General features: G+C 31.5%; 3 protein-coding genes and 1 long non-coding RNA gene across 16 annotated transcripts in view; 1 reads left to right on the top strand and 3 right to left on the bottom strand.

The window, feature by feature from the left end:
- The window catches only part of LOC100870354 (neural cell adhesion molecule 2), a 428,395-nt gene extending 418,111 nt beyond the window's left edge, over positions 1-10,284 (bottom strand). For 6 of the 8 annotated variants that reach the window (XM_086904549.1, XM_086904547.1, XM_086904555.1 and 3 more), the window contains exons 1-2: positions 8,729-9,026; positions 8,089-8,655 (exon numbers count right to left, since the gene is read on the bottom strand). The gene's annotated coding sequence lies outside the window, so the exon portion shown is untranslated. Of the gene's footprint in view, positions 1-7,378; positions 7,783-8,088; positions 8,656-8,728; positions 9,027-9,478; positions 9,958-10,083 lie in introns of those variants that run through there. The other 2 variants (XM_086904550.1, XM_086904548.1) reach the window with 2 other exon arrangements.
- An 877-nt stretch (positions 10,285-11,161) lies between these two features.
- On the top strand, positions 11,162-14,892 carry nAChRbeta2 (nicotinic acetylcholine receptor beta2). Of its 4 annotated transcripts, none has more exons than XM_086904560.1 (13): positions 11,297-11,489; positions 11,566-11,589; positions 11,657-11,814; positions 11,878-11,922; positions 11,996-12,105; positions 12,223-12,403; positions 12,549-12,705; positions 12,785-12,912; positions 12,987-13,162; positions 13,261-13,413; positions 13,488-13,600; positions 13,921-14,033; positions 14,261-14,892. In XM_086904560.1, exons 1-13 carry the CDS (start codon positions 11,438-11,440, stop codon positions 14,462-14,464), a joined length of 1,614 nt encoding a protein of 537 aa, XP_086760686.1. In that variant the 5' UTR covers positions 11,297-11,437; the 3' UTR covers positions 14,465-14,892. The 4 variants fall into 4 exon arrangements, with proteins under 4 accessions (XP_012346088.1, XP_003696335.1, XP_086760686.1 ...); XM_086904559.1 differs by having other exon boundaries at positions 13,476-13,600; XM_012490634.3 differs by lacking the exon at positions 11,566-11,589 and having other exon boundaries at positions 11,162-11,489.
- On the bottom strand, positions 12,947-14,064 carry LOC147658194 (uncharacterized). Its single transcript, XR_015291068.1, has 2 exons — positions 13,925-14,064; positions 12,947-13,167 (listed from the first exon to the last, which is right to left on the bottom strand). It is a non-coding gene; the product is annotated as an uncharacterized LOC147658194 (long non-coding RNA).
- Positions 14,679-19,078, bottom strand: Su(var)2-10 (E3 SUMO-protein ligase Su(var)2-10). Of its 3 annotated transcripts, none has more exons than XM_003696286.4 (9): positions 18,645-19,078; positions 17,561-17,727; positions 17,214-17,312; positions 16,938-17,079; positions 16,529-16,819; positions 16,346-16,447; positions 16,012-16,252; positions 15,519-15,935; positions 14,679-15,410 (listed from the first exon to the last, which is right to left on the bottom strand). In XM_003696286.4, exons 1-9 carry the CDS (start codon positions 18,666-18,668, stop codon positions 15,202-15,204), a joined length of 1,692 nt encoding a protein of 563 aa, XP_003696334.2. In that variant the 5' UTR covers positions 18,669-19,078; the 3' UTR covers positions 14,679-15,201. The 3 variants fall into 3 exon arrangements, with proteins under 3 accessions (XP_003696334.2, XP_086760683.1, XP_086760684.1); XM_086904557.1 differs by having other exon boundaries at positions 18,323-18,696; XM_086904558.1 differs by lacking the exon at positions 18,645-19,078 and adding an exon at positions 17,400-17,437 and having other exon boundaries at positions 17,561-17,647.
- Between the last annotated feature and the right edge of the window lie 285 nt (positions 19,079-19,363).

Here is a 19,363-nt window from a genome sequence, read left to right as displayed (position 1 = left end):
CCATCGTTCGCACGATCGAACTTGCCAACTTTTCTTTGACCCCTCTTTCGAAAGAAACGAGGAGGAAAGAGACGATCCAATCGAAGGATAACGCGACACGAAGAAAGAAAGGAGAAAAAAGGAGAAGAAAAGGAAACGAAGGATGATGGATTGCAGATGTCGATCGAATAAATGATATCGATTCCTCCGGAGCACGCGATAAGTATGAAATACTAGTCACGCATCCTGTTACACGTAAATCCGAGGAGACAAAATACGGCTATCTCGATATCTGAATGAGCCGATTTCTCTGAATGCCTCCTCCCCGTACAAGACGGAATGCCGGAGACATTTCATTTCTGACGTGTCCTCTGCCTCGTATAGAATTTTTTCCCGAATCAAGACCGATGTCTTGTCGTTTTGTCTTCGTTCCGAGAATTTGAATCCCTTTTTATTCCCCGACAAGTGGAACGTGTGCCGGATATCTAAATCGATTTTCATATCGATGATGCTACTACGTGTTTCGAAGAGGCTTGATGACGATTAGCTTTTATTAGTATTCGTATCGAAAAGCAATAAGTTAGAAGATATATCAAGCCCTATTCGCGATTATAATTCAATGAAGGAATAAATTAGCAGAATATAGGATTTTGCTTTCATGTTCAAATCTTAATCGAAGATAAATTATTAACAATATATTTAATTATATAAAGCATTTAAAGTGATTGGAGAGTGATTTTTAAAAAATGTTAATCTCGATCAGCCTAGATGTGGATGTTTATTAAAATTTCGAGACAAATGATCGAAGAGCAATAAGATGAGGCGAATGGACGAAATATTCGTGAAATAAAAAAATCGAATTTCCAAATATTATTTTCACATGCCGCGTGGAACAGACAGGTTTGTCAGAAGAGATTAGATTTCGAGTTCCTTTCCAATCTTTGCCCCTGGGCGAACGTTCGAACGCTTAAGCCGAGAAATGGTTCGAGCCGACATTCGAAAAGAGTTTTGAAATTGGGAAATTTCGCACGCTTGACCGCGCCGAATCAAACGTTGCTTTGATCACGTTCAACGCATACCCGTGTTTCAACATCGTGCATCTAAGTTTCCAAGTTTTCGAAACCTTGGCCTACGACCGTCAGGAATCTCGGGGGCGAAGTTTACGAAACGAAACGATCCCTCTCGTGGGATAATTAAGGAGGGTAGGTGGCTCGGGTATTTGTGAAATAAGGGTTTCTAGGAACTCGTACGCGCGCTCGAAATTTAGTTAAGTGGTCCGTGGCGGCTACGTTGAGTGTTTTTAAGAGTAATCGTTACGTACCGAAAGTGCTGCATTAGATAGCAGTTAACCGAGTATATTATTAAGGAAGAGAGAGAAAGAGTTTTGGAATAAACAGCGAGATGGAGTTTAAAGAGGGTGGAATTGTCGTATCCCTGCTTCGTTATCGCTGCTTCGCGTTTTGGTCGGGCTGGGAAAAATTTTATGAGAACAAAACTCGGATATTTTTGAACAAAATCTCTCGAATTAGAGGATATTTTTTTAGCAAGTATACCGTTTACGGATATTTATTAAAGTGCTATGGATAATATAGTAGCGAAATGATATGATGTATAATTGTTATTTGAGTAATTTTGTGTTTTAAAATAATCAAACTAACCTAGTTTTTCTCACCAAGCCAATTTTGAAAGAAAGAATATCGAGAATCTGGCAGAATAATAAAAATTCGAAATTTCAATACGGATTATTCCATCGGAACTGCTATCTTTTCTCAAGATAAATATCAGGAAACCCTGGATAATTCCATATATAGGATAAGTACATAAAACTTCAATCAAATTGATTCAACACTTTTTGCAATATTTCCATTACCATTCCTAAATCTATCCTCGTCCCAAGGAAAGGGAGGAATTTACAATTCCACAACGTTTACCCAAAATTTTTCCCGTAAAAATATTTCAAAGAGATTATACCAATGGAATAAAAATATCACTGAAAAATCATCTCTTCCAATCCTATATATATATATATATATTTCGTCGCATCATCGTGTATATCCATATAAAAAAAAAAAGAAAAAAACCCTTTTCCACTCCTTTCCTCCACGGCGCTCGCTCGAACGGATTAACAATTTTAATACACTCTCCCCTCCCAAAGAACCACTTTATCTCCTAGCGTCGAGCTTCATACTTGGTTACACGTTTCACGGCACGTCAGTGAGCGCAGCTTTCAAGATTTTTATCGCGTTTGGAGCTCAGACGGCAACGTGCAACGGTATAAATACGCCGGAACAAAATCCAATATACGCAGGACAGAAAAAGCGTAAACTCGTCCCGGCCCCGTATACGACCCCCTTATGTAACGTGTATGTGTACGTGTTGGTCGTGCACGCGTGTGAAAACACACCATCATATCCGTTGCCGCAAGAATCAAAAACACCTGCGTGCGAATTACGAGGTGACTCGAGGTATATATCGCGATATCAAGTCGGAAATACGTGAGCTCGCGCGTAAATTCACCCTGTTTAATATGTAAACGACCCTATCGATCAGGGGGAAAAATCGAGGCACGCGCTCAGCTTATGCCACGCGACAATATATCAGATCGGTTGGGAATCACTTCCGCGGGAGTACGATAATTTATACGCCTTGGAAAAGATTTTCGAAAGGATCGTATTACGATCTACCCTGTGCGCGGGTTGGAAAATATCGGGCTTAATTATTGGCAGCCCAGTAAATCAAGGGCGAGGGCGGTGGCGAGGCGGGGGTGGTTAACGATAACGCTAATAGGTGAAAAACGTCCTCGTCCCAAGTAATTTTTATTAATCGGTCGTCGTGCATCATACACCCGATATCCGATGTCGTTGAGGGGGAGGGGGATCGTGATTAACGATTAATCCAAGTTAAATTTGCAAGCCGGCTCGTGTACACGTAAGCCACGATTCTCGCGAAAGTATTTTTGAAACGTTAAATTCGCGTGAAAAAAGAAATTTGTTACGTAACCTTTTTTCTTATATAAACGACTTCGTCGTTTCCCTTCATTAGAGGAATTTATTATCGAAAATTTCGAAATACGAAAGCGATTCGTGAAATTTAGAGATAGAAGCTTCAACTTGTAGTAGATATAGTATAAAAAAAAAATTTTATCGTCGTATAAAAAGGATTTATTTATTTTATATAATGGATACTTTTACGTTCCATCCATAAAGTTTATTGCGGCAAAATCAAATTTAATTAATCGAAGAAAATGATCCACTTGCAAATGTTAAAATTCTAGATAGATGTGCAATATTTTCTCACGCGTTAAAAATTGTCACGAATTTTCCGAATAACCCAGTAAAAATTCGAGAAGCTCGAATATCTTAGAAGAAAAAGAAAGAAAGAAAACTTGGTAATAACCAGGAGATTGCGTACTCGAGAATAATCTTAGAACGTCAGCGAGTACTCGAAAATTCTCAGAGAGACTCGGTGTCCTGTTTTCCCCTCTGGAGCCCAATGATGTTCTCTCGCCCCTCTCATGGTAAATATTACATCCAACGTAACGCTCTTAAGCGTCGTTTTGCATAGAACGTGTCGGCTTTAAAGCGAATGGACGCAGTGGATCCTTCTTCTTTCGGATCACGGGCTTGTGCATTCGGAAGGATATCCCGGCTAACTCGAAAAATCTCAGAGCTCGATCGACGTCGCGTCATCGACACAAGAAATCCTCGAATTTCATTATTCAGATGAGCATCGTTCCGTGACTGATCGATCGCTAGGCAAAGTGAGTGCAGAATTACATGAATAATCTATGTCGCCCTGAGTGCCGGATCCTCCTCTTTCGAGCTTTCAGACCATATCGCCTTTGAGCCAATTCATCCACTTCCGCCAGAGCGCGCCACTTCCTTACCGGCCTGCCTTTCTCTCGCCATTTCTTTCCGCTCTTTCCCTTTGCCACGTGAATCAACCACGTATCGTTGTGCACGTGTTTATACACGGTGAACAAGTTTGATTCGCGATCCCAAAACTTTTCCCTCGACCATTTAACGATCGTGATCCGAGAAAATATTCTCGATCGAAACATTCTGCTTATGTAATGTTTGATCAAGTTGATGCTTTGACGAATTTCAAGAATGATGAAGGAGTTTTTGGTGTAGAAAGTTTGGAAAATTTTTTAAATAAATAATATTGAGGAACTGTAAAGGAGTTTGGATTGAAAAATGAATAGTGTTGCTAATGATTTTATCAAGAATCATTATTAAATTCATCTATAAAGCTTCTTTATAATTTCTTACATCGCATAACATCACACGATGAGCATTTGTTGAGATATCTTGCGACGAGGATAGAAAAATAATTAATCTCATATTTAATATTCTATATAAAACAGTTCATGCAAATCGTGAAAATCTAGCCGTTCGTGTATATTCCATTATCTGATTAATAAGAAAGAATCGAAGTAAACGATAGAGTAAAATGTCATGAATAATTAATGAACGTTTCTAAGTCTAACGCTACGTACACGAGAATTATCGAGCAGGATTTTAGAATAATAAAAAATAAATTGCTCCGTTTCACGAAAATGTGAACGTAGAAAAATACGAACTTGGAGAGAGATGACGTTAATTGAAAGGGGAGGGGGAGGTGATATGATAAATATCATTCGCGCGAATAAATTTACGCTTAGAGTAATTAGGATGATAAACGTGGATGGTTTATGGGTAGGCGTCAATGAGTTACACGAAGGTTGCGATCGTAGTTGCATAAATTGATTTGAAATTCATTGTCTGCAGTAAAACAACGATCGGCGCCCGCATTAAGCTCCATGCAAATGAACGTGAAACAGAATCACAGGACAATGTTCTACATTATCGTTTACATCGTTAATACCCGTGCCCATCCTGTGTACGAACCGTTTCAGACGCATTCGACGGGGGGGAATTATTTTTTATTTCAAACGCAGTGATGATGAAGGAGCACTACCAATAGATCGAATCTTATCACGTTTAATATTTAGTTAAGTCAAAATGAACTAAACGTTTATACAGATCCCTTAAATAATAATCAAAGTGTTATTTTGAAAATAGATTTACGTTTCTGAAATAAAAGAGTTATTAGAATTCAGGATTATTTAAAAGCGATATGAAAACACATTAGGATTATTAAAACTCGTCTCGACGAAATCAAACGCCATTTTAAGATTATTTCAAGATAACTCGAAGGATATTAAGATAATTGAAAGTGAATAATTTAATTAATTTCGAGATTGTTTGTTTCTCTTCGAAAAAATATTTACGTTTTAAGAAGTGAAATTTCTTCGAATACACACGTTTCCGAACTATTCCGACAATATCTTCTTTCTCTTCCTCTATTTTTCCATAAATTCATTTAATCGTTACGTGTCTTTGTACGTCGCGCAATTTGTACACGGTTTACAGAAACAGGCACGATAAAACTTCGGTTAAAAACAATTATTTATCCGGGGTCCCGCTGTTCCCGCGCAATGAGGGAAAATGAGTCGAAGTTATAAATAGTGCGGCCCCCGCGGGTAGCCGACCGTATTTCTGGCTATACTATGGAAAGGATAAAAGGGGAAGATCTATGGAGGACAGAGGAGACCGCGGAAAGAAAAATAAATCTATTTTTTCAGTTTCATCCTTTTGTCCCGCTCGACCGTTGCACCGCGCGAGCTCGAAGAATTACAGCGCGGCTCTTAAGTAACCGGATGCGATTAGAGGGTAAACCCGCGGAAACGCGATATCCATCCAGTACCCAGACGTAAACAGAAACGGTGACAACCTGCGTGATACGTCTCTAAAACGAGTTTTAAAAACATTTGCATCCCTCCTGTTGCAATTATAGTTTATTTTATATATCAAATGGCAAATCTCTTAATATAATTTTCTCTCTTTCCTTAAGTAAAGGAGAAAAAATGTCAAAACACGTGCGAAATATAAGCGATACGTTTATTAGTCGAGAATATAATTGTATCTACGCAAGGATGACGTCTACATTTTCCGCGGGTAAGAAGCTTATGCCGAAGAACATTATGTCGAGGAATCGATGTTCAAAGCATCGAAGAGCAAAGAAGCAACCGTTTCACCGATTAAAAATATATCGTGGACGAAGAAACGATGGTTGGTCCTCAACGACGGATACTAATTCCCGCAAAAAATAAATTGATCCGGAATCGGTCGACGTGAGACCGAGTTCGACGAGCATTACAGCTTGCGTCGATCGTTTCCAATTTTCAAACACGTCCCCCGGGGACATAATTTCTTCCACGTTCTACCCGTGCTAACTAACACTTGCGACTGCGCGCTGCTCGATCTGTTCGCCGTGCTTTTTCCCCCCAAAAGGAAAAGAAAGAAGAAGGAGAAGGAAGAATAGGAAAAAAATTCCTGGCTAAAAAGAAACGCTACGTAGCCGGATCGTTCCCGAGCTGCAATAAAAATAGTTGGACACGGTTAACAGGAATCGAAAATTATGGTCCACCCCGTTCGGCCGACGACCAGTGTATCTAACGTTGGTAATATCGCCGTCTGGTAAACCGCACATTGCGACTCATACCGATCCGGTACGATGTTAACCACCATACACGTGTGTGTCTCCATACCGCTTGCCTCCATCCCCCTTTCCTCTCTCTCTCTCTCTCTCACTCCCGATACGACCCCTCGCTCCAACCGTTTGTCCACACACTTTCGAGTAAAGTAGTAATGAACGCGTTCTGCAGTTTGCACTCGGCGCGACCCCGCCATTATTACATTGCTCGAGCTAAATAAATTATTCCGACGTGCTACCCCCGTGGCTTTCGTCGTCCTATCGTCGTCGCATGCGGGAATACTCGCACGGTATCATGCCCGAAATTTCCCTCCGCATTCTTGCGATCTTCCCTTGTCAACTCTATCCCAGCCAGGGCAATTACGAGGGCTGTTTATGACGTTTATGCGAGGTGTTCGATCGATAGATAGTATTTCGCGTACAAAGTATAAGGATCAGGAAGCATCGAGTAACGAAGAGAGTTTGTACGAAATAACGATATAAGTGTAGTTTGTAAGTTTGTAAATTTTAAAAAAATTCTTTCGAGGAAATATTATTTTATATGAAGAAAATAGAATTTATATATTTTGTTAACTAATCTTCGCAAGGACAGATACATGCCTGGAGACATATGACAAGATACTAATTTCCAATTCAGAGGAAGAGGGTGGAAGTAGAGAAATAGATGCGGATATCGTACATCCGCAGTTAAATGCAGCAAATGTAAGACAATAATCGGGAAGATAATTATATTAATAACGGATGGAGGTCAAACGCGAGCGGATGGCATGTGCTGGCGTGCATACGATAGTAAATACATCTAGGGTGCGTACGTGCGGAATACATATGCACGAGACTGCATCGTGCTTGGTTCGTAACTCACCAGGATATTGGATACTCTGTTATCATAGTAAACCTCCATCCCTCAGTGAAGCCGGTGACGACGTAATTATCTCTAGTAATTAAAGTACACACCTACTTTGCTCGATATTGGCTCTTTAGAGCCTGCCACGGACGAAGTGCGCGGAATTATGGAAATCATAAGCAAGCAACGACGTTTAACTAACGTTGCACGGGAACGATCCTGACCAGAGATAATGTGTACCACCGTCTCGGTTCTCCACCGATATTGCGCGAGTTCCACGAATATATTCGTGAAAAATAAATTACGATAACATGGTAATTGTCGGGAAGAGCCTGTTTTATATTTATATTTGTAAAACTTTTCATCGAATCCTTTTGTTTGATTGAATCAAACACAGAGCGATTCGGCCCAAATTAAACATTCTAAAAATAGTAGTTTTGATTGAAGAAGCGGGTAGAACAAATTGGACAATACATATATTGAAGATATTTAAGATCAATATATAGATATTTTTTTTTAATTCATATCTCGACAATTTCCTCGATTATTTTTAATTCGATCCAAAATATATTCATACGTACGTATATAGTATAATATATTCATCAAAGTCATTTCATATCCATTTTACAATCTATTTCGATCAGATGTTAAATGGAATTTTTTTGCTTTCGAATGGCTCTCGCGATTCGCATAGATTGCGATAGAAAACAAGAATAGCAGTTACTCACGTTATACGATGAAAGCATTTGGCACCTGAAGCCTTGCATTTGCAGATTTGTCTGCGTCTTCTCTAGACGTTCGCCATTCTCCTTTCTGGAAAATTGTAATGCGCCGTCTTCTTGCGGACCACCAGCTTTTAAGGGATTTATCGAGCCCCACATTAAATGGCACTGATCTTAGTAAATCCAGATGGAATTCTCGTGTTTCCGCCACTTGGCGTAGCTTCCAGGATTTGGCGGCAACCGTCGTACCTCTACGCCAAAAATCGATTTATTCGCATTAATCGTCGGCTTGCGGAGTGCACGACATATTTCCATATTAGAATTAAGTGCTACGTCCCTGAGCGACAGACAAAAAAGCGATGAGAAATGTCCCCGACCAACTGTCAGTTGTAACACCAATGTCGCGACACTTTCTCGTTTCACGTATTGTAATAAATAAAATGCTGTATAATCTGAAGAATAACCACAAAAGCGATATCGACTATTCTGCGTGTTCGATAAATATGAAGAATTTCAATAGATGTTATCAGTTTTATCCTCGCTGTCTATGTAATTTGCCAAACAACTCGTATACTATTTAAAATTAAATGTCATTTGTTAAAATTAATATATTTCTATGGTAAATGTAAGTTGAAAATATACTTACATTTATATTGTGACAGAAATTATACTTGGCAATATTAAAGATGAAAATTTACCTACGCATAGTTATCACGTAGGTTTATGTAATGCTAGCATATTACCAACTGTAAGCATTATGTGTCCAAAGTTCAGTCAGTTCACCACTCAAAGTTGCTTTGCGAGAACAAAGGATTAGGATCGTGTGCACAATTATTACAGTTACAAGTTCTAAAGCTAATGAAAACAGGTTTGTAATTGGCCCGACAACAATTATATATTTTACATAATCTTCTCTACTTTCCTATAGTTTCTCAACTATGAAGTCATTGTTAATGATTTTGTACTTAAGGAAAACAATACAACTAACAACTCTAATTCTATATTTATACAAATTACTCTATTTTAGTTTAATAATTCACGATATGTCGTCTCAATTCACGATCGTCCATCAAGGAAGGAATAGATTATTTATAGAAAATTAACTGTAAAACATAAAATATCAAAATTATTACAAATTTTTTTTCTTTTAAACATTCTCTCAAACATCAAGAATATATAAAAATTAATAATAAAACACAAAATATCAAGGAAACTATAAAATTTTTCTTTTAAATATTATCAAATATTATAGTGAAACAAATCTCTCTAAAACCTATCGATTTTATAAAACTATCATTACTCAAAGACTACCTTCTGGCGTGATATAGGAAAATCGAATAAAAAGCTGTGATAGAATGACCGACAGGTTTGGTGGATTGGTGCATCTTGCACTTACGTTTCTTTCTGTAAAATAGAAGAGGGGTGAAGAATAGACACAGTGGAGGTAGTAAGTGGCCTAGTAAGTCTCACGATAACAGTTATAAATGACCCTCTCGAAGTATGGCGCCGTGCCATCCAACCCTCAGCTAGACACTAGACACTGGCTCCTTCGTAACCTAACACATGCCCAGACGATATAGTCGTAAAAGGTACTAAACAAACATACGCTAAGTGGCCTGGTCACAGCGTGTGCGCGACTATACTACAGGCTGTTTACGTATCTTTGATCGATAATAGTGTATGCTGTTATGTGGTTACAGATCGATTCTTTCTCCTAAGTTGTTACACTTTCTCCTAAGTTGTTACACCATAGATATCATTTTTGAGGAAGACATCTCCGTTTCAATGTAATTTTCATTGAAACATGGCCATAGTACTTTATATTTCCGCACTTACTACTTTGATATAATTATGATGTTTTCTAGACGTAAGCATCTAAAACGAACATAATTTTTTACTTTAATTTATGCTGTATGGATAAATCTTTAGAATATTAGACAGATAAGAAAACAAGAATTATCAATGTTTATTATTTTTTAGAATTTTTTATAACTCATTTACTTAATAGATTATTCCAAATGTTCAAACATTCATTATATATTATTATAGATCATACATTCCTTCTCATATTGCTTAATCTCATATTGTTTTTAAATAATTTGTTTGTATCGAGCAGATTATCTTTGATTATCTTATTCTTCTTTTTAGAGAATATTAACTGAACATAACCAATAAGCAATTTACAAGTATTAAATATCTATAAATGATCATTATGAATTTTTATACAAGAATACTTTTAAAAAATATATATATATAAATAACATAATAAAAAGTTAATTATATAAAATAAATTATAAAAAAATCAAAAAAAATATTCTCTACAAGATTATATTTAGTAAATACAATTATATATTAAAAAAATGCACTTCTAATCGCACTAAAAGTTCAGCCAAAATATAATAAGAAAAATTATCAATCAATTTTGCACTTAAAATAGTTTTTTTATAATTTTAACAACAAACTGTTAACCATTATACAAATAATAATAACTAAGAATAATTTTCTAGAACTATGATCCGAACTAAAATGCATCCGAACATTAAGATGTTCGCGAAATCTCATGTAGAGTGCGTTACTTGATGAATAAGGTTTATAAAATGTCGGTAACAAATTATAAGAAAACCATCTATGTTAAAATTCAGATACGATATCGTTATGATTGATAGATTTATATTTTTAATGAAGCAATGCATACGATCATGCGATCTTATTAGAAAAAATAATATAAAAATATTAAACATGTAAAAATTATTCTTACAATTTTCCAATAGTCTTTCGTATATAACCTTAACTGTTCAAACAAATTAATATTCGTTACTTAATTAAAATACAGAAATAAAAAACTAATAATTTTGTTTGATTTATCATTAAAAACACATCAACAGAATATAAATATAAATTAAATATATATATAAAAACTATGAAAATTAAAAGAAACAAAGATTTGAATGGTAAAATATACACTAATATACACTAATGCACACGAATCTGGTAACTAATTGTATTAAATATATGCGATTTTAAAAAGATATGCGCGCGTCATTAATACGCATGCGCAGAATGTGAATCTGTAATACACAAAATACATTGAAACGCAGGCTGGAGCAAGTGTCATGGCGCTAACTTCGGATATCGATTTTGGTCCAGTGAGATGTAGACCATTTATATTCTATTGATAACATTTCCAACTTATCGCCAGTAACATAAATATTTATAATATTTATTTCTTTTATATTTATTAACTTAAACTTAAAAATTACTGTTACTGTATGATACTGGCAGGTAAACATATTTTTATTGGGAGTGGTCATTGCCATCTCAACCCTATATAAATTTGTAAATAGTTTCGTTTAAAATGCGAATATTGACGTTCGGTATTCTTTTTAATACTCTTCGTATTATATGCAGTAAGTATTTTATCTTTTTCTATCATAAATATTTAAGAATCATTTAAATCTTTTAAAAATTTTACTTGTACTTTAGGTATTATTTTGTCATTTACTTTGAGTACGTTAAGCTCAATTGTTTTCTATACAAAAAGTAGAATGACAAAAAAGATTTATATTTCATTTAGGTGTTGCTGGATTGAAAATTTTCGAAGCAAATCCTGACACAAAGAGACTTTACGATGACTTATTATCGAATTATAATAGACTTATACGACCTGTTATGAACAATACCGAAACCTTGACAGTTCAACTCGGTTTAAAATTATCACAATTAATTGAAATGGTATAAAATTATACAATTTTTTTTTTGATAAAGTAATATTAATAATATTGCTTAAATTTACAGAATTTAAAAAATCAAGTGATGACCACCAATGTCTGGGTAGAACAGGTAAAATTAATGATCAAATATATTTCATTCATTGTAAATTTTATATTTATAGAGATAAAATTTATATTTATAGAGATGGAATGACTATAAATTAAAATGGAATCCAGAAGAATACGGTGGCGTGGAAATGCTATATGTACCTTCCGAAAATATTTGGTTACCAGATATTGTCCTATATAATAAGTAAATTTTAATTTATATTATAATTTATTAATAAATCAATATATGAAATTATATAAGAAAAAATTTAATAGAAATTCATATTTATACCATAAATATTAATTAAATATAATTTTATAGTGCTGACGGTAATTATGAAGTGACGCTTATGACAAAAGCTACATTAAAATATACTGGTGATGTATCTTGGAAACCGCCCGCAATTTACAAATCATCTTGTGAAATTAATGTAGAATATTTTCCATTCGACGAACAATCGTGTATTATGAAATTCGGTTCATGGACTTACAATGGCGCTCAGGTTATTCAAAAATATTATTTATATTGATAAATATTTTTTAATCAAAATCAAATAAAAATAAATTAGTTTAAAGGATTAATAAATAATTGACTTGAAATTAATATTATTTACTGAAAATATATTTTGTAAAGATTTTTATTAATAGGTAGATTTAAAACATATGAAACAAGAAGCTGGTAGCAATTTAGTTGCAAAAGGAATAGATTTGAGCGATTTCTACTTATCAGTAGAATGGGACATTTTAGAAGTACCAGCATCGAGAAATGAAGAATATTATCCATGTTGCACAGAACCCTATTCTGGTAAACAAATTGCTATAATATTGTAATATTAATGTTATAAAATATAAATGCATTTTAAATATTATTTATATTATTACAGATATCACCTTCAATATTACAATGCGAAGAAAAACATTATTCTATACGGTTAACTTAATAATTCCTTGCGTGGGTATTACATTCCTTACAGTACTTGTATTTTATTTGCCAAGTGATTCGGGCGAAAAAGTAAGAATTATAAAAAATAATAAACAAATAAACAGATATTTCATAAATTTATTTAAAATATTTAATTTCTACAGGTATCATTATGTTCTTCCATTCTCCTCTCATTGACAGTATTCTTTTTATTATTAGCCGAAATTATTCCACCAACATCTCTGGCCATACCACTTTTAGGAAAATATTTACTATTTACTATGATTTTAGTCACTTTATCAATATGGATTACTGTATGTGTTTTAAATGTCCATTTTCGGTAATCTAAAATACCAATATTACCAATTTTATACTATATATTAATTATATTGTTTTATCTATAAAATATTTAAAATCATGTTTAATTGTGTTATATAGATCTCCATCTACACATAATATGTCACCATGGGTTAGACAAGTATTTTTAAATTGGATGCCGCGAATTCTAATGATGCGTCGAACACCATATTCAACTCCAGAATATGATGATACATATATGGATAGCGGATATACTAATGAAATAGATTTTAGGTAAATATTTTAATATCTATCGAATTTTTAAGTAGAAAAAGTTTCAAAAATATACATTACAGTTTTCCTGATAGCGTTAGTGATTATCCATTGGAATTGAAAGGAAGTCCTGATGGATTTGAAAGTGTTACCTCTCAATATAAAAATATACGAGAAGATGATGCTCGACATATTCCACATGCATCAGGTAAATATTTAGATTAATATATTATGTATATAAAATCATTTATTAAATTTAAATTAAAATAAAATTATTTATTAAATTTATCAGTGCATTGATATTTGAATAATCTCGTATGAATATTATGAATATACAATATTTTTAATTTACAAAATACACAATGTATATAAAGAATTACATGGCAACAAAATAAATAATCGCATATTAGAATAACGAAATAATTTGATAATTCAATATTCTATACAATGGCGTGTCGCATTACATAAATAAACTAATGTCATGTAATATATATTTAAATATATGCTAATAATAAAATACTGTTATAGTTACCGATAGTGAAAATACAGTCCCAAGATATTTATCTCCGGATGTTATCTCGGCTCTTAAAGGTGTGCGTTTTATTGCTCAACATATAAAAAATGCAGACAAAGATAATGAAGTAAGTTGAATACATATTATCTAAGTATTCATATGTTTTACTTTTGATACTTTTTTTAAAAAACTTAACATTTCAATTATATTCTTTAAAAAATATTTATATATATATAATATATATATATATATATATATATATATATATATATATAAATATATATAAGAATATATATATATATATATTCTTAATATTCTAAATTTTTTTCTTATATATTTTTTTTATATTTTTAGGTTATAGAAGATTGGAAATTCGTAGCTATGGTTTTAGATAGACTTTTTCTTTGGGTTTTTACATTGGCATGTACTGCAGGAACACTTGGCATAATATTTCAAGCACCAAGTTTATATGATACAAGAGAACCTGTGGACCAACAACTTTCTGGAATATCACCTCGCAATTATATGTATCCAAACATAGAAATTCCAGAAGGATAAATTTTGAAATTCATAATATATATATAATACGCGTAAAAAGACTATATATAATATAAAAATATTAAATCACTAATATTCCATTTATATCCATTTTATTTCTTATAATTTTAGATTGACTTTTATAAACACAAAATTTATATCAAATATAATCTAAACAGTTTTATTAACTCTGAATTAAATAATATTTCACAATTAAATATTTTATTAAAAAAAGTAATTTTAAAAAAATTTTTAGTTTAATTATATTAAAATTTGTAGTACAAATATTTACATTTTATATTTCACTCTTTCATTTACACATTAAAGTTAATAAGAAATTTATATTACAAAATAATCTTAAAATTCAAAATGACTATTATTTTAGACGAAATTATATATAATTTTATTATAATAATGAAAAAGTATAATAAAGCAATTTATTATTTAAATTAATTTGATCTTATTTATACATTATGAGTTAAATATCAAACAAATAATGTATCATCTCTATATCTAATGAAGGAATGCTAGATATTATACATATATAAAAAAAAATATTTTGCTTATTTTTGTCAAATTTTAAGTACCAAAAGTAAAAACGTTATGAATTATATATTATAACTTATTATTATATAGTAACTTTTTTATAAGGTAATCAAAAAAATTTTAAACTTTTAGTTTTTCTTTTGTACAAAATTGCATATTTGTTTTAAAATTTGGCAATTTGATAATAATAAATTTAATAAATACAAAAAGTTTTACTCTAAATCAATTATCATTAATTCTGGCGATTCGCTTGTACTGCTAATCGAGCTAGTTTGTGATTTTTTTGGTGAAGAAGTACCACTAGCTATTTTTTTTGTACTTTGTGTTGGTGTGGTATGTTCATCATCATCATCACTATCTGATATTAAATCAATCACAACAGCTCGTTTCTTTTCCTTTTGAGGTGTAAGGCTGCTTTCATCTAAACAATTAAATGATTATATTAAATATTTATCAACATTTAAAACATTTAAAAACGTTTATTTTTAAATTTGCGATATTTATAAACATATTAGAAATAAAATATTACCAAGATCAACTGTATCTACATCGATTTTACGATCTTGCGAATTTGTAATAACTTTTGTTTCGTTCTTCTCTTTATCTTTTTCTTTTTTTAAAACTAAATTTTCCCAAGATCCATCTTGCAATAATTGAATTTCATTTACATCTGGTAATAATTTCTTAGAGTTTAATACTTCTTGAAAATATCCATCGATAACGAGATTATCATATAACGCTGGTTTATCACAAACTGGACAATTCCATGTTGGTTTTCTTTCATTCATTTGAAGAAACAATGATGCATCAAAACATTGCAGATGCGAACATGTTGTCGCCCTACATGGTGTACTCATTCGCATTTTGCCTAATGGACAAGCTAAAGATACTCTAAGCGAAGTTGTCGCTATTTCACTATCTGCATCCTCGTTAAGTTTTTCCTTAACTAGGAAAATAATAATTATCAGAAAAAAGCATTAAGTTTCAACATTGTAAAATATTCTAATTGTAGAATTACTTACTTAAACCTCTTGTATAATCCGAATGTCGAACACCCCTACTTTTTAACCTTGATAATAATTCAGCACTTGAAAGTTTTCTTACTAGATATATCGCAATTGCATATCGTCTGCCATAATCAGCCGACCACGTTACGTGAATTTGATTTGCTACAGTAGGAGATAATTTAACTAAAGGACTAATATTAACAGGCCTTGGTGGCCTCTTTGGTTCTACTCCGGGTTTATTAGTAGGTATTGGATTCTAAAAAAAAAATAAAATATTTTATTTATAAAAGTTTTAATTTTAATAATATTTTCATATATTAATATATTTTCTATATTTTTATAAACTTACAGGTAAGGGACACAATTTTCCATTAACTTTTACAGCAATACTTGGTGGAAAACAATCTTCTTGTTCACATGAAGTCTCTTGTAAACAAAATCGCATTTGTATCTAAAACAATTATAGTTTAAATTAATAAAACATTCCATACAAATTTAATATTATTTTAAAAAAACAATTTTCAAAATGTACCTGTACTGTATAATCCATTTTACTTCCTGCACGACAATCACGTGAACTTGCTACATCTGTTGATTGCTGTGGTGTTAAATGAAACATAAATGTATTTTCTTGAAGTCGCATAGATCCCTGAGGCATTAGACTAGATGGCTTTAATAATTCAGCCAATAGATCAAAAAATGGTAGCTTTTTAAGTCTGACATCTGGATGAACAGGATACTGACTTCTGGGTTGAATTTGTAGTGGTGATGGTAAAACTTTTGGTGTGTATGGATATGGATTGTAAGCTGCACTTGTTGTTTGCTAAAATGTTAATATATTATATAGATTAAATTAAATTAAAAAAGCAAAAATAATTATGTATATGAATAAATCTATTGATTACTATATAAATATTTATATACATAAAATGTTAACTTACTTGTGGTGTTACACTAGTATATCCTGATTGATATACTGGATTAGTTCTAGGTGCTTGAGGTAGTGATGCTTGATGAGCAGGTGGTAAATCTTTTCCACTAGAAACTGAAGACTGTGATTGTTGTTGTTGACTGATAGCTTGTCTTCATATTAATTGAAAATAAGAAACAATATTATCAAATTTAATTTGTATAATAGATATATATATATATATATATATATATTTTTTAAATATATTCTTTATATTTCATACATTCTATTTGTTCTATGTATTTACCTTGTATAATAATTTCTGGAATGCATGTTTTGATCTATCTGTGGCTCAGCAGAACTACCTGTTTGACCATACATTTGATGTGCAGCTAATTGATCAGCTCTAAACAAAATTTTGAAACAAATAATGAAACTAAGATTTTATCTTAATGATCCATTGATATTTATAATCTTAAAAATAATAATATACCATAGTAGATATGGAGAGAAAAATATTTCTCAACTTTACTGAAATAAACAAACAAATAAAATATATAAAAATTTGATAAATCATAATAGAAATTTTTAATAATTTAATATATTAATATAATCCAATAAATAGTTACTGGTATTATTAAGCTTTATACTCACTGTATAGTTTTATATAGTTCACGTATTTTGAGTTGAATTGGATGAGACCTCAAACGTAACAATTCTAATGCGCGACCTTGTAATTCGTTTTTTCTACCTGATTTATTTCTACCAGCAAAACCAAGAAGCATCTGAAGTTCAGACACTCGAAAACTCAATATCATATTCTGCAATTAGAAAATTATACATATATTTTATATAATACATTTATTCTTAAAAAATTTATTATTTTAATAAAAAAAAATACATGTTATAAATATAATATAATATAAATATAATAAATAAATATAATAATATAATATATAATATATAAATATATACATACATACATATATATAATTAAAAAGAATTAATATTTTAATTCATATTCAATTATATTAATTCAAATTTTATATAATATTTATTTTATATGTTATTTTATATGTTATATTGGCTTATATAAATATAATTGTAGAAATATGGAATAAAATTGATGAATCAGACATAAAGATCATATTTCATATCAGATATAAGTCTTTTATTTTAACAAAAATCATATAATATATTTTTATCAATATCCATATTGCATTAAATAAGAATTTATATTGAATTTATACAATAATAAAATAAAATTTATTTTTATAACTATAAATAATGTTATTTATTCAGCAATATTTATAGAAAAGTCAAATTTTTTGTTATTAATTATTAAAATGTATGAAATTAATCATAAAAAAATATTGAGAATGATTTTAAATCATAAAAAGTAAATGTTTAGGTTACCTGTGATTACGAAGATATGGACGTGTTTTGAGAGCATTATTCAGCAAACATAACATAATTGTAAGCACAATATAACGAAGAAAAAATGCTATTGATTAATCTTAATATTTCACTGAAGAAAGAAAATAATTATAAGAATAATGAAGAAAAACGCGCTCAAAGGTGTACTAGGCGTCTAGTAATACAATTCACCGACGTAAATCATAAATCGCTGATACCCCGGATATAACCACGACAAATTCACAATGCAGACGTGCCGACTTTTCTCTAAAATTTCACACATAGTCTAACTGCACTGCACCACTTCTAATACTTCACTCACCTCTAATTCTTTGGTCTCCGCCATCTTCTTAGACGATTTTTTTTGCGAAGCCGTCTTGCTTATATTATTTCCAACTTTCAATAGAAAAATTCTCCTACCCCTTTCTTACTCGAGTTGTTTGTATCGCAACTCGCTTGTATATTTTTCTTACTTTTAAATGCAACTATTGAATAATACTATTTTATGGCGCGAAATTAATTTTTACATTTCAATATTAAGGTCGCTTTAAAAAATCTAACTTTTCTAAGAAAGCAAAATTCTTGTAAAAAATTTTAGTTCAGTCGTCTGAGATGAAATAATTATCGATATTTGACACTTCGTTCGTTCGAAATGCGAAAAAGGATTTTCCAAGATGGCTGCTTTCGCTTCATTGGCTTGTTCAACTTTAATTTGTGTAATTCAATAATTTTGCAATATCAAAATAATTTCATCATCTATTAATATTAGGAAAAAAACAAATTATTCAAATTTTTTTAAAAGTTATGAATTTAAGTAGTCTTTATAACTTTCAATTGAATTTACATAAGTGAGAAAATCTTTGAATATATTCTGATTACATTTCATCTATAAGATTGCAAACATCCAACCAAATCTTTAGCATTACTTTGTAACTAACGTGTAATACATTACAAAATATTATAAAAATATAAAAAACTTATTATGATATGTACACTTTTAAAAATACAAAGTAATTCTTAAATTTTATAATAATATAATAT

This window comes from Apis florea, unplaced genomic scaffold (genome assembly GCF_048593485.1).
Source record: "Apis florea isolate Af1SG1 unplaced genomic scaffold, ASM4859348v1 contig_2350_pilon, whole genome shotgun sequence".
Classification (NCBI taxonomy): domain Eukaryota; kingdom Metazoa; phylum Arthropoda; class Insecta; order Hymenoptera; family Apidae; genus Apis; species Apis florea.
Note: the sequence above shows the minus strand (reverse complement) of the source record. Positions and strands in the feature narration are given on the sequence as shown.

Bases quoted from the DNA above. Each gene is read 5' to 3' on its own strand.
- nAChRbeta2 (XM_086904559.1), top strand. From the start codon at position 11,438: ATGCGAATATTGACGTTCGGTATTCTTTTTAATACTCTTCGTATTATA. The intron at 12,913-12,986 runs GTAAGAATTATA...TAATTTCTACAG, and splicing joins CAAGTGATTCGGGCGAAAAA to GTATCATTATGTTCTTCCAT. The intron at 13,414-13,475 runs GTAAATATTTTA...TATACATTACAG, and splicing joins ACTAATGAAATAGATTTTAG to TTTTCCTGATAGCGTTAGTG.